At 46.8% G+C, this 11,831-nt stretch overlaps 1 protein-coding gene and 1 long non-coding RNA gene across 2 annotated transcripts; one reads left to right on the top strand and one right to left on the bottom strand.

Moving 5' to 3' along the window:
• Positions 1 to 530: 530 nt before the first annotated feature.
• LOC120950499 (zinc finger protein GLI2) lies at positions 531 to 6,246 on the bottom strand. The gene is made up of 3 exons (XM_040368584.2): positions 4,850 to 6,246; positions 2,848 to 3,121; positions 531 to 2,772 (listed from the first exon to the last, which is right to left on the bottom strand). The coding sequence occupies exons 1-3, from the start codon at positions 5,458 to 5,460 to the stop codon at positions 2,128 to 2,130; spliced, it is 1,530 nt and encodes a 509-aa protein (XP_040224518.2). The 5' UTR covers positions 5,461 to 6,246; the 3' UTR covers positions 531 to 2,127.
• Positions 6,247 to 7,945: 1,699 nt separating this feature from the next.
• Positions 7,946 to 10,614, top strand: LOC125906587 (uncharacterized). The gene is made up of 2 exons (XR_007451947.1): positions 7,946 to 9,823; positions 9,938 to 10,614. It is a non-coding gene; the product is annotated as an uncharacterized LOC125906587 (long non-coding RNA).
• Positions 10,615 to 11,831: the final 1,217 nt, after the last annotated feature.

Raw genomic sequence — 11,831 nt, 5'->3', positions numbered from 1 at the left:
GATTTGCCGGATGATACACAACAATCACCAACACCGCCCGATGTTGCTGGCGATCTGGATGCACGGGCAGGACCGTTGGATTTACGACCACCACTTCCGACGACCACTGCCAGTGAAAAGCCAACCACAGCGAAACCTCTACCCGGCCTGGGTGAACTGCTCGGTGGAGGCGGTGGTCTACCGGAACTCGGTGCCGGTGGACAGCAATCGAGCGGGTCGCCCCAGGCATCGCTGATACTGGGCACATTTCAGGCCATCATTACGCCGTTCAATCCGGGGATGCTTGGAACGGTGATTGGTGCACTGGGTGGAGGAGGAGGTGGCTTGGGCGGAGGTGGTGGTGGTGGTGGAGCTCCCAGTTTACCTTCCTTTCCCATTGGGTCGAAGCCACAGAAATAAAGCTTAGTGGACATCAACATAGTGGACATAATATTTTTCTAAAAAAGAAATAATAAATGCCAAAACTAAAGGATGTTTCTGATTCCAATTTGCTACTTTACCCTAGTCCCTTCACTTCCCGAAAAACGCGCTTGTTGCTTTTGGTTTGCTTTATTCAACCACACCACATAAATGGGTTAAAGATTGTAACAAGTAAGTATTTGTTTTCGTGTTGCACTGCATTAGTTAAAAGAAGTTGAGTTTCAATACACACCACAGAGTGTTGTTCCGTTTGTTTGTTTTTCTATAATTGTACTGTCACTCTCTCGCACACAAACACGCTCTCTTTCTTTACTCTTTTTTTCTGTTTTAATGTTCTCCTCCATTAGTAACACCTATTCTCGTGCTGTTCTATTCTTGCTCTTAAGCTTTGTCCTTTTCGACATTCGTGTTTTCTGTCTCATTCAATAAAAAGAATAGAATAAAAGGAGAAAGAAATGTTATGTACTCCTTTCTTTCTCTCTTCTTGTTTCTTCTTCTTATTCTTTCTCATTCTTTCTTCTTCTTTCTTCTTCTTTCTTCTTTCTTCTTCTTTCTTCTTCTTTCTTCTTCTTTCTTCTTCTTTCTTCTTATTTCTTCTTTCTTCTTCTTTCTTCTTCTTTCTTCGTCTTTCTTCTTCTTTCTTCTTCTTTCTTCTTCTTTCTTCTTCTTTCTTCTTCTTTTTTCTTCTTTCTTCTTCTTTCTTCTTCTTTCTTCTTCTTTCTTCTTCTTTCTTCTTCTTCCTTCTTCTTTCTTCTTCTTGCTTCTTCTTGCTTCTTCTTGCTTCTTTCTTCTTCTTTCTTCTTCTTTCTTCTTCTTTCTTCTTCTTTCTTCTTCTTTCTTCTTCTTTCTTCTTCTTTCTTCCCATTCTCCTATTCTTTGTTTCTTCTTCTTATTTCATCTTCTTCTACTTTCTTCTCATTCTTCTTCTTATTCCGTCTTCTTGTACTGCTTTTTCTTCTGCTTCCTTCTTCTTATTTCGTCATCTTTCTTCTTCCTATATCTCCTTTTTCTGTGTTCTTCGTACTTCTTCTATTTCCTTTTTCTTTTCCTTTTTACTTCTTTCCCCTTTACTTCTATTGTTCAGCTTTCTTCTTCTTTCTTGATCATCTTTTTCTGCTTCTTATTTCTTCTTCTCCATTTCCTCTTTCTCGCTTCTTCCATCTCTCTTGCCATCAAAATCACAAATCCTTCTAGCATTATTGTTCTAGCCTACTAAACCTACACTTGCACCATTTTATTGTGTGTGTTGTTGTTGTGGGGAGCTGCCCGCCCGCCATATGAAGTTTAAAACATTCGCAGCACATTGCACTAGTGTTCGATCGTATCGTTACAGCTAAACATGTAGTTTTTGTTAGTTTTGCTCGCTTGCGGCATTACACAATAAAGATAAACGTTTTGTTATAGATATGTTTTGTTTGCTTGCTTGTTTGCTTATTTGCTTGCATGTTGTGTGTAAAATATTAAAGTAATAATAATAATAAAAAAAACTTGTTTCCTTACAGACTACAAAATCCATCAGTTGCGTTGCAGAACACAGTTAAAAATGTTTGTTTCAATGCAGAAACAAAGGGAAGGTGGTGTGGGACAGGATAGGGAAAAGGGAGCACGGGAAAGTAAGGTTATGGGGATAAGTTACGCTTACTACGCGCACCTCTTTTAAAACAACGAAATAAAAAAACCAAACAACATCTCCTCAATTGCATACTTTCATCGGTGATGTACACTGAGATCGAGCGGACCATCTTCCACGTCCATCTTGAGCAGCCTCGGCACCTCCGGACGCTCACCCGCCCCGGCAGCACCGACGACGACGACACCTTCCCCGCACCGTGCGTCGTCTTCGCGCGATGCCGTACCGTTGCCGTTGTCCCACGGTTCGAGCTGCTCGCCATCCATCAGCTGGCGCCGGGAATCGTCCGCCTGTTCCATCAAGCCCCAGTAGCTGGCACCGTGCTTAAACTGCTGACAGCACCCGGGATGCTCGCAGCCCGCCAAACGTTGCGGCCCGTACTCGGGATAGAGCCGGGCCTCCTCGTCGCAGCACACCACATCGATCAGCGCACCACCGTCGTCCTCGGAATCGTAGTCCGGATAGGAACCGGTCGCATCCGAGCGGGGCGTACTGTCCTGGGAGTAGCTTTCGTACTCCATGCAGCACACATCCGGCAGCCGCAGGGGCGAGCAGCCGTCCAGGTTCGCGTGCTTGAACGTTTTGACGTGCTTGCGCAGCGAGGACGGATCGGTGTAGCGCTTGTTGCAGCCCGGCACCTTGCACACGTACGGTTTGTCGTTCGAGTGCGTTCGGGTGTGCTTGAACCGATCGGAAGAGTTCGAGTACGCTTTGTTGCATCCCTACAAGTGGCAGAGCAAAAGCAGAGATTAGTTTACACCGCACATCCAAGATCCAAGCCTGCTGGTGCAACTTACCTCCACCGGGCAGACGTACGGCTTTTCGCCCGAGTGTGAGCGGAGGTGAATTTTCAGATTTTCCGCGCGCGAAAAACACTTGCCACACTTGCCGCACTGGTGCGGCTTCTCCTTCGTGTGGGTGCGCACGTGCACCAGCATCTTGTAGCGCGCGTTGAAGCCACGGTCCTGGCGCAGGCAGCGCTCCCAGCGGCAGTAGTACAAACCGTCCAGCCCGATGACGGCGTGCTTCTGCGTAACGTGACTTGCCAGATCCTCCAGCTTGAAGAACACGCTGCAGAAAGAGAGGGAACGATTAGTGGGAGTTTCTTAGCGCGCGGTGTTAGTGCTGAAAGTGAGCGAACGGGTCAACGTCACGCACAGGCCGGCTGATATTGTGCCGATAAGATATATCGACCTCGAACACACCGGCTGGCCGCAATTGTTTGGCCGCACCGGACCGAGGTCCCCGGTTTCCCCCGGGTTGATGATGATGATACGATCATTATCTCACCGCATGGTCGCGGAAAGGGCTTGGTCGTGGTGCGGGTTAATCAAGCTTTTCGACGAAGGTTCGAAGGTGTTTTGTGCGGCCGGAATCGTTGGCTCATCACAACCGGAAATAGATTTTGGGATTTTTGCCTGTTTTTTTGTTTGCAGGTTTAGCAAGGCTTTGGATGTGGTCCACTGGTCGCTTGCCACCACCATGGTGTAATTATTTCAATGTTGCGAAACCATGCCTTATCAAACCTGGTGTTTGACCAAGGGGCATAACAAAACGCGCTCAAAATAGGCACTACCGCCACCACCGGCGGTGGTATACGTCACGAGTTAGAGAAGCTGTAAATTTGCTGCTCCGCTGGCAGGGAATGGTTGGCGAGGGTGAGAGCGTGCTAACGCATTTATCAGTAACGCGCCTTTGGATGAGCCAAAGCGGGCGAAAACGCCTCGCACGAGATGGGAGCCCAATCAAAATCGAGGCACAGACACTCACACACACAAAAATTTCATCAGTAGGCGCTAGACTACTCAAGAGCACTTGTTGATAAGCCCTTTTCGCCGAATTCATGTTCAGAATCTGAGATTCTAAGAATTGTTTAAAAATTTCAAAATGATTTTCAAAGCATTTTCTGCTTAAAAGTCCTCAGTTTTGACAATACAATTAGATTTATTATATTATATTTACATTTCCTTCACCAAAATATGCTAACTTGATTCCAAATTTGTGGTGCTCTTCGTACCACTGGAATCGTACCACGATAAACAATGAACGATGAACGAGAGCTTCTCGCTAGATTCACGCTGACATCTGCACACGGTACAACAGAAAACGTGCGACTCAGGGAAGGCAGAATAAGAACGTGGCCCCAAAGGGAAGAGGGAAGGCTGGGGCTGTCTGTTTGCTTTACGTGGTTGGACAGCCGGAGGAGCAAACGTTCGCTTCTTCTCCAGTCTCATCTTGGCTCTTATATCTCGCGACAATCATATGATCCGCGGTGGCGAGGAAAAAGATAACAAACTGCCTGGAGAGATCTTTTCTGGGAGTAAAAAAACAACTTACGATAGTCGGTACATGGTACAGGGTGTCACCTGTCCCGTTTTAAGAGTAAATAAAATAAGGAACTTTCCTTGAAATGCCTCTAAATTACAAAAAAAGTCTAAATGATCATTGGGTTGCAATGCTCTTACTGCTGATTTAAGACTGTTGAAATCGTAACAGAACTTAGAATGCTTCAATTGCAGCGCCATCTGTCTGCTGCAGCCAAAAAGCAAATTAGGCTCAAGTATATTAAGCTTTTTTATAAGTTTCATTGAAGACTGTTGTACGTGTTGCATTCAAAGTGCAATAGTATTGACTCCTTCACAAGCAATAAATGAATTATCTAGCTCTATCGTAAATTCTGATTAGTTTTAAACGAGAGCAGAACAGCGCCATCTAGTAAGAAGTACCCCTATTAGAAATGAGACAGCGAAATTCACAAAATATCCCACTTCTAATCGACAAAACCATCGCCTTCCTTACCAGTAACAGTTTTCCCAGCGGCAGACAAACTCCTCCACCGTGTCCGGCTCGGACTGCGAGCTGCTCGCGTCGGTTTCGCCCTGCATCGGGACGACCTGCTGATTCTGCACCTTCATAATGACGGAGTTGCGCTGCGCTGCCGTACTGCCGGTACCGAGCACTTCACCCCGACCCGACAGTGGGCAGGGCGAGCGATCGCGCAATGGTGGTGTGTGGGGTGGTGAAAGCGGCCCTGCCGCAAGTTGATCCTTTCCCGACACGGCAGCTCCCTCCGTGCCGGTGTTGCGCCCGTTCAGGTAGAAGTACAGTGGCGATGAGCCGACAGACGTAGGCGACGAGCCGGTTGATGAGGCCGGCGACCGAAGACGATCGGTCGGCACGGGTACACCGGCGGTGGCGGCGGCCGCTACCGCCGCTACCGTTGCGCTGGCCGGCATCGAGCCCGGTGGCGACGATTGCATCGGCAGGATAAAGTCGTACGGATGGTGGTACGGGGGCGTTATCGGGTGGTAGCCGCCGAGCCGCTCATTCTGCACCGGCGGTGACGATTGGTAGTAGTAGAAGGGCTGCAGGCCCATCCTGTACGGGATGGTTTCTTTGTTGATTAGCATTGTTGTGCCGTGTGTTTTGTCGCGACGCTGGTTGCTTTTTGCTTTTATATTTTTTATGTCATTTAAGGTTAGATGTGCTTTCTTTGGGTTAAAGCCGGTGTCGAGACAGCCAGAGGACACTACGACACTGTCACAACACTGGAAGCGTTATCTTAACGTGTTAATTACTACTCATTCCGGGCTGTTAGCAAGTTGCGGCTTATTTGCATTCACCATGAAACACACACACACACAAGCACACGTTGGAACAAGAGTTAGCACAAAATGCACACACACACGTAGCAATGATCCACCGATCTACTACCGATCACTCACTACCAAGATGGCCTCTTTGTTCTAATCTTTTCTTGCTCTCACACTCCCGCTTTCACTGATTCGATTTCTTTTGCATTTTCGTCGTTTGTCGCTCGTCTAACTCTAAACGCTCTCTCTCTCCCTCTCGGTCACACAGAAGTTAATAATATTGGACGGAACAGCAACACTGTGCGGAGAAAAGCGTAGCGCAAACAAGACGGCAAACACACACAATCCGAATCCTCCGAGGCGCTCCCGGCATGGATCCGATCCTTCGCCCGGTGCTTTATCAACTGTAGCACTCAACCACGCGCGACCTTTTGTGCTGGCGAACGAACCTGGCGCGCGGTCCGAGCGGTACGAGTTCGAGATGCTGACTAAAGGCCCCCCACCTAACCGGAACACATTTTAACGCTACTACTTGTGTGTACGACCACCAACACACCCAGCGACATCTCGGTCAGCGACTTACAGCGTTCTTATCAGTCTCCCTACCAGGCTAAATAGGCAGGGTGAGCGAAAGAGAACCACAAAGAGAAAGAGAGAGCGAGATACTGACTGTCAGTATCACCTCCCGGGGTGTGGTTGTGTGTGTGCGGTGGGCCCAATGGATGATAGTGATTTTGGACAATTGGAGGAATGGTTCTGTGTGAAACGAGGGAAGGTTATTCCTATCTGTCGCTGCATGGCCTGTGTGCACACGCCTCGCCTCGAAGGCCGTTCCTTCAAACGCGAGTCTCATAATACGCGCACGTCATGCCGCCGCCCTGGGGGAAAACGTTGAAGTAGGTCTGGAACACGAAAAGTGCCCTTTCACGGTGTGCTGCTCCGGTAGGGGGGTTCCGTTATCAGAAGCAGGAAAGGAAATGATGGGAAGGCATCGGGGTGGCCTAACCGTGCCTCGACAAATCCGAGCGCGTCGATAAAGCCGTCCCGATGACATCTTCGAACGCATCGGTTCGCTACAGACTGGTGGCGTGTGGGGGCTTTAAGGGATATTTTAAGATACAATCCATCTACTATTGGACGGGTTCGACACTATCAAACGGAAGTTGATGGGTAGTGACGGCAAGCGACGCTTGGAGTGGAGATGGAGACGCATGGTCTTTCAGCTTTTTTTTTTAAATAGGGCTTGATAACAGACAACTGAAGAAGAGGAGGAGAAGAAGAAAGCGGACAAGAAGAAGAAGAATAACCATAATAAAAAGACAAAGAAGAGAAAGAAGAACAATGACAAGTGGAACGGAAGAAGAAGCCGAAGAAAACGATAAATAACATGATGATGATACGAATAAGAAGAACTATAACATGAATCAATTGAGACAAAAAAGGAAGCATAACAAAGAGAAGAACAAAAGAGCACACAGGAAAAAAAGATGAAACATGAAAAAAATATTAAAAAAAAAAACAAAAATAAAAAAGAAGAAAGAAGAAGAAGAAAGAAGAAAAAAAAGAAAAAGTTAAGAAGAAGAAGAAGAAGAAGAAGAAAGAAGAAGAAGAATAAAGAAGAAGAAAAAGAAGTTAAGAAGACGCAGAAGAGCAATAAGAGAAAGATGTAGCATGAAGAAGTAAAATAAGAAAAAACGCTTCACAAAACAATGTGTTTTTACATTATAAATAGAAGCCAATTGAATGCAACTTTTCAGTCTTTTTATAGCATTCTGTTTGATAATTTGAGGTTATGGGTTAGAATTGAGGAAAAACGTAAAAATACTCAAGAAACGCATCATGATCGAAATTAGAGCCTATGCAGTTTCATGTTTTTTTCAACAGCTTCGACAAACCTGATAGATAATCTACCGTAACCTCAAGTATGTTCAGGGTCACTTGTGGGCCAAAACTGACAAAAAGCTCAAGGCTCAAGTGGAAGATACTCAGAGCAAAGCCCTAATTCCATAGATACTAATGCAAGGGACTCTGGGGTGTGCTAAGCACGTCATAAGAATCACACCGGACGTCTAATGCTATAAAGATTATTGCTTATCTATGCATACTGATTGCAATCGATGGCGTGAATTGAGTTTGCCCTACATTTGTAATAAACAGTGTCCAGTGACTGACCCCGAAAGATTCCGAACATTTTTAATAAGTTTACTAATATGAAATAAAATAGCTCACTTAAGCAAGCAGAGACGCCACCTGCGAAGCGTTACACCAAAACCAACGTAACAAGCGTCTAGGAAGGCGTTATCAAAATAGCAATGAATGAAATCGGTCCCACTCCAAACAAATAGTAGCGCCCCAATCAGAGCATAAAATCTCATCAGATGCACACGATCGGTACTGTAGGTCTAGCTATCGATATCGCATCGTCTAGACACTCCGCGTGTCGCTTGGACATACTACGTAGTAGCTTCAGCATCAAGGAAGGCTTCAACGTAGCGCTGCATTCGCGATAACCCACGATTCTATAAATTCTCATTAATCCGGGTCATTAGTCCGTTGGTGGGATTCACTCCCATTGAGCTGCTCGCTAGCTAGTGCAAACTGGATTCACGTACACGATCGGCACCAATAGACTAAACCACCCGGGCGTACCGATCCTGTGCAAACCGGTTCGGAGTTCGATCGTGTTGAGCCACCGGTACATCACATGCCCTGCAACGCCATCAAACAGGCTCAGGGTCGTTCCGTCTAGTCGAGGTTGGTAGCGAGTGAGCTCCCATCGAGCGGCGGACAACTACGCATCGCTTTGGACCCCAGCAAGGGACAGCCGGCCTTACGTCGATCGGTCCGGCGTGTGGTGCTCTCGCCAAACCTAACCTCTCGCAGAGTTTGTTACGTCCACAATTTAATTCCCAGCATTACTAATATTGACATTCGTCGGGCATCGCGGTGCTTGTGATAACGTCAAGACGCCAAGTGCACGGTAGTGCACTTTGATAAGATCCGGTACAAACAACCGTCCACTGCCCGTCTTCCGGTGAAAAGTGGGCCCCTTTAGCTGAGGCTTGAGGGTTGTCGTGACGTTATGGTAATTTGTTGGTTCCAGGGAATTGATTGTTCATTGGAAATAACCCGATTTGACATCAATTCTGACTCGAAGACACTTTCAGATGCTTCAGAAATTCCCAATCGGATCCTGTCATCGGACCACCCGGCTATTTCATTTTGTGTCATCTCACCCCCACTTTGGCGAAGCGCTTCTTATCGCGCTGCACGTCTGGAAGCGCTCGTACAGCACCGATAAAGCCGAACGCACTCCGTGGTACCGGATTGTCCAGCACGCCCGGCCAGGGATTGAACCGGTTCGAGCCAGTTCCACCAACGATTAGCATGCTGTCGCGTCCCGTCTGCTTCTACCTTCTTATCGCGTGCGGGCGCGCGCAATATTCCGTCAATTACGGAAACATACCCGACTCAGCCTGACAGGCACAATACTACTCGCCTACAGGGGGGGAATTCGTGTGTGCCGTGATTCCAGCAACAGAGGTGTTGGTGGATTTTGTGTGTATTTTTAGGGTTTTTATTACCATTGGCCGCCTGATCACGCAGGCACTGTGTAGGCTCCCATTAGTCAAGGCTATAGACTTTGAACGGGGGAAGTTTCGAGTTGGAAAAACACACACAAACACACGTGTTGGCAGTTTTTCGTTAGTAATATGTGGCGAACATTACATCACTTCCTGCGTGATCATGCGTCCGACGACGGCACACGCCGAACACATGTTTTTGGAAGCTATACGACCCACTCTAGTACCTTCTAGTTGACCATAAATAAGCCCTTGCCTCAGTGTGTGTGTGTGTGTGTGGGAATATCTGAAGTACACCTCTTGGCAGAATGTAATACACCCATCACACAGCTTGTCACTTATTGACGCGCGGCCCCACACCAGGACCGAATCCGATTCTGCTCGGTGAGGGAGAAATTAACCCTTCGGGTTATCAGCGCGAACCGGTTCGGGCTGGTTCTCGATCATCCCCCGGGCTCCGGACAGCCGTTGTGCGCAGATCGGGCGCTTATCGCAACTACACGCTCCGTCCAAGGGCCAGCCGGACCACCGAGAGCATTTGTCCTACTTTGGACAAATGCATCAATACACCCCGCGGAGGGAGGCGGTTCCGCAGGGTATGTTACACCGTCGAAGCTCCGCGCACTTTGCCCTGTAGATCATTCGCCGCAAAATCAACCCCCTCTGGTTTCTTGGATGATTAATTATCGCACCCTTTGCTCCGTTCCTAGGTTTTTGTTTGTTTTGAAGGCGTCCACCAAAAATAGCACCCCCCAAAATCGGTGCCCGCTCACCGAAACCAATCATCCGCTGAACACGAATCCGGTTCGTGTCGGTTGGCTGCGGGCATGCAAGGGCTGCGACTGATAGCGACCCGGGGACTGGAGGATAATTTATAACGGAAAGCCGTACTCGCTAAAGGTGTCTCGCCCTGTTGGGGCTAGGGGACGACCCCGTGGCTCAAGGATCCCCCCATGTTTTGTTGCGTGATAGGAGAGGCGATTTTCGACCGGAGTCCGCGACGATACCTTGGACCCGCTGGTCTGGGAAACAGCTGGACCAGCGCTGCGGGCTTATCAAGCGGACGCATCTGGTGAAACTGGCGCGTGGTGTTTCATCAGCTCCGTGCGGAGGGGAATTTATCGATCAGACGGTCAATGAACCGGGGAGGGAAGCGGAGGGGGGAGCATTAGTGTTTGTTACAGTTGCGAAATACGAGACTATTGGCAGGTGTATCGATGATCGGTTTTTGCGGCTAGGAATTGCATCGGAGGGGAATGCAGTTCAAGTTGAGAGTTCAGCAAGACGTGTGATATGAATGCAACGTTGATAAGATGACAATGTATGACGTTGTTACAAATACTTATGTCTATAATGCCACAATAATAGATAACTTGTTGAAATAATAGTAAGCTTGTATATGACTTTTTTTTTTCTTTGGCGCAACAACCGCTGTCGGTCAAGGCCTGCCTGTACCCACTGGTGAAGTGAGCTTGGCTTTCAGTGACTTATTGTTACCATAGCAGGATAGTCAGTCCTACGTATGGGGGTACGGTCTATTCGGGACTTGAACCCATGACGGGCATGTTGTTACGTCGTACGAGTTGACGACTGTACCACCAGACCGGCCCAATATGACTTATTATTGCTAGTTTATTCAGCTGATTGCATGGCTACGTAAAATAACTTCAGAGGATAATAGGCTAGTACTGGATACCCAGTTACCTTTACAAACAACTTGGAATGTAGAGAGATACTTACCCGAAGTGATAGTTGAACCTATATCGATCGGATCCTGAACTTATATTATTACTAAAACTGATCTGAATCCTTGCTCTATCCATTAAGATCCTGAAAATGTTCCTGAACTCATACCATCCCAATGGCTGAGGTACTGTACCCACACCGCTCTTGGAATTTATAGAACGCTTAAAGATCCTGGAGTATATTCCAACTCCATGCCCGTCGAGGAACTGATACTCATTCTGGCTTTGAAACTTATTCCCATGACACTGTTTGCAAACCTATCTGGAGCTAATGGACCGATTCTGGAGCTCATCTCCTACCCAGACCGGTTCTGGAAGTTATCCTAAACCCACACCATTCCAAGAACTTATCCCAAACCCATTCCAACCCAAATACTACACCTAGATCTGATTCAATCAGCAATATTGGTGCGTTTTACACTTTACTAGATTTGGTATAGCGAGATAACTCAATACTTTAAATTTATCACAAATTGTCATAATTTTTTTCGATTTTTAGGATTATTCAGCTAAAAAACGTAAGTTGTTGCCGATTTTTTTATGCAAATTGCATGCTTTTAGGCGTAGTTTGGTAAACGCTTTTTCCTAGCAGTAAATGTTGCAATAAAATGCTTTCTATAACATTTATTGTTCAAAAGCTCACTAAATTGATCAAATAGCGTGACCAGTTCTCAAGCTAGAAGCCAAAACTTTGACACTATTTGACAGGTAATCTGTCTGAGCATCGATTAACCCATTAAACCATGTTTCGAAATCAAACAATCGATGGAGTTCTTACATGAACCTATCGAACAAAAGTGTCACATTTGAGGTCCTAGTTTAGTTTAAATAAGCAATAAGGGGTACTGTCCTTCTCAGA

Source organism: Anopheles coluzzii, chromosome 2 (assembly GCF_943734685.1).
Source record: "Anopheles coluzzii chromosome 2, AcolN3, whole genome shotgun sequence".
Lineage (NCBI taxonomy): Eukaryota > Metazoa > Arthropoda > Insecta > Diptera > Culicidae > Anopheles > Anopheles coluzzii.
This window is presented reverse-complemented; position numbering and strand designations above follow the sequence as displayed.

Bases quoted from the DNA above. Each gene is read 5' to 3' on its own strand.
- LOC120950499 (XM_040368584.2), bottom strand. From the start codon at position 5,460: ATGCTAATCAACAAAGAAACCATCCCGTACAGGATGGGCCTGCAGCCC. The intron at 3,122-4,849 runs GTAAGGAAGGCG...CTCTTTCTGCAG, and splicing joins CGCTGGGAAAACTGTTACTG to CGTGTTCTTCAAGCTGGAGG. The intron at 2,773-2,847 runs GTAAGTTGCACC...TGCCACTTGTAG, and splicing joins CGTACGTCTGCCCGGTGGAG to GGATGCAACAAAGCGTACTC.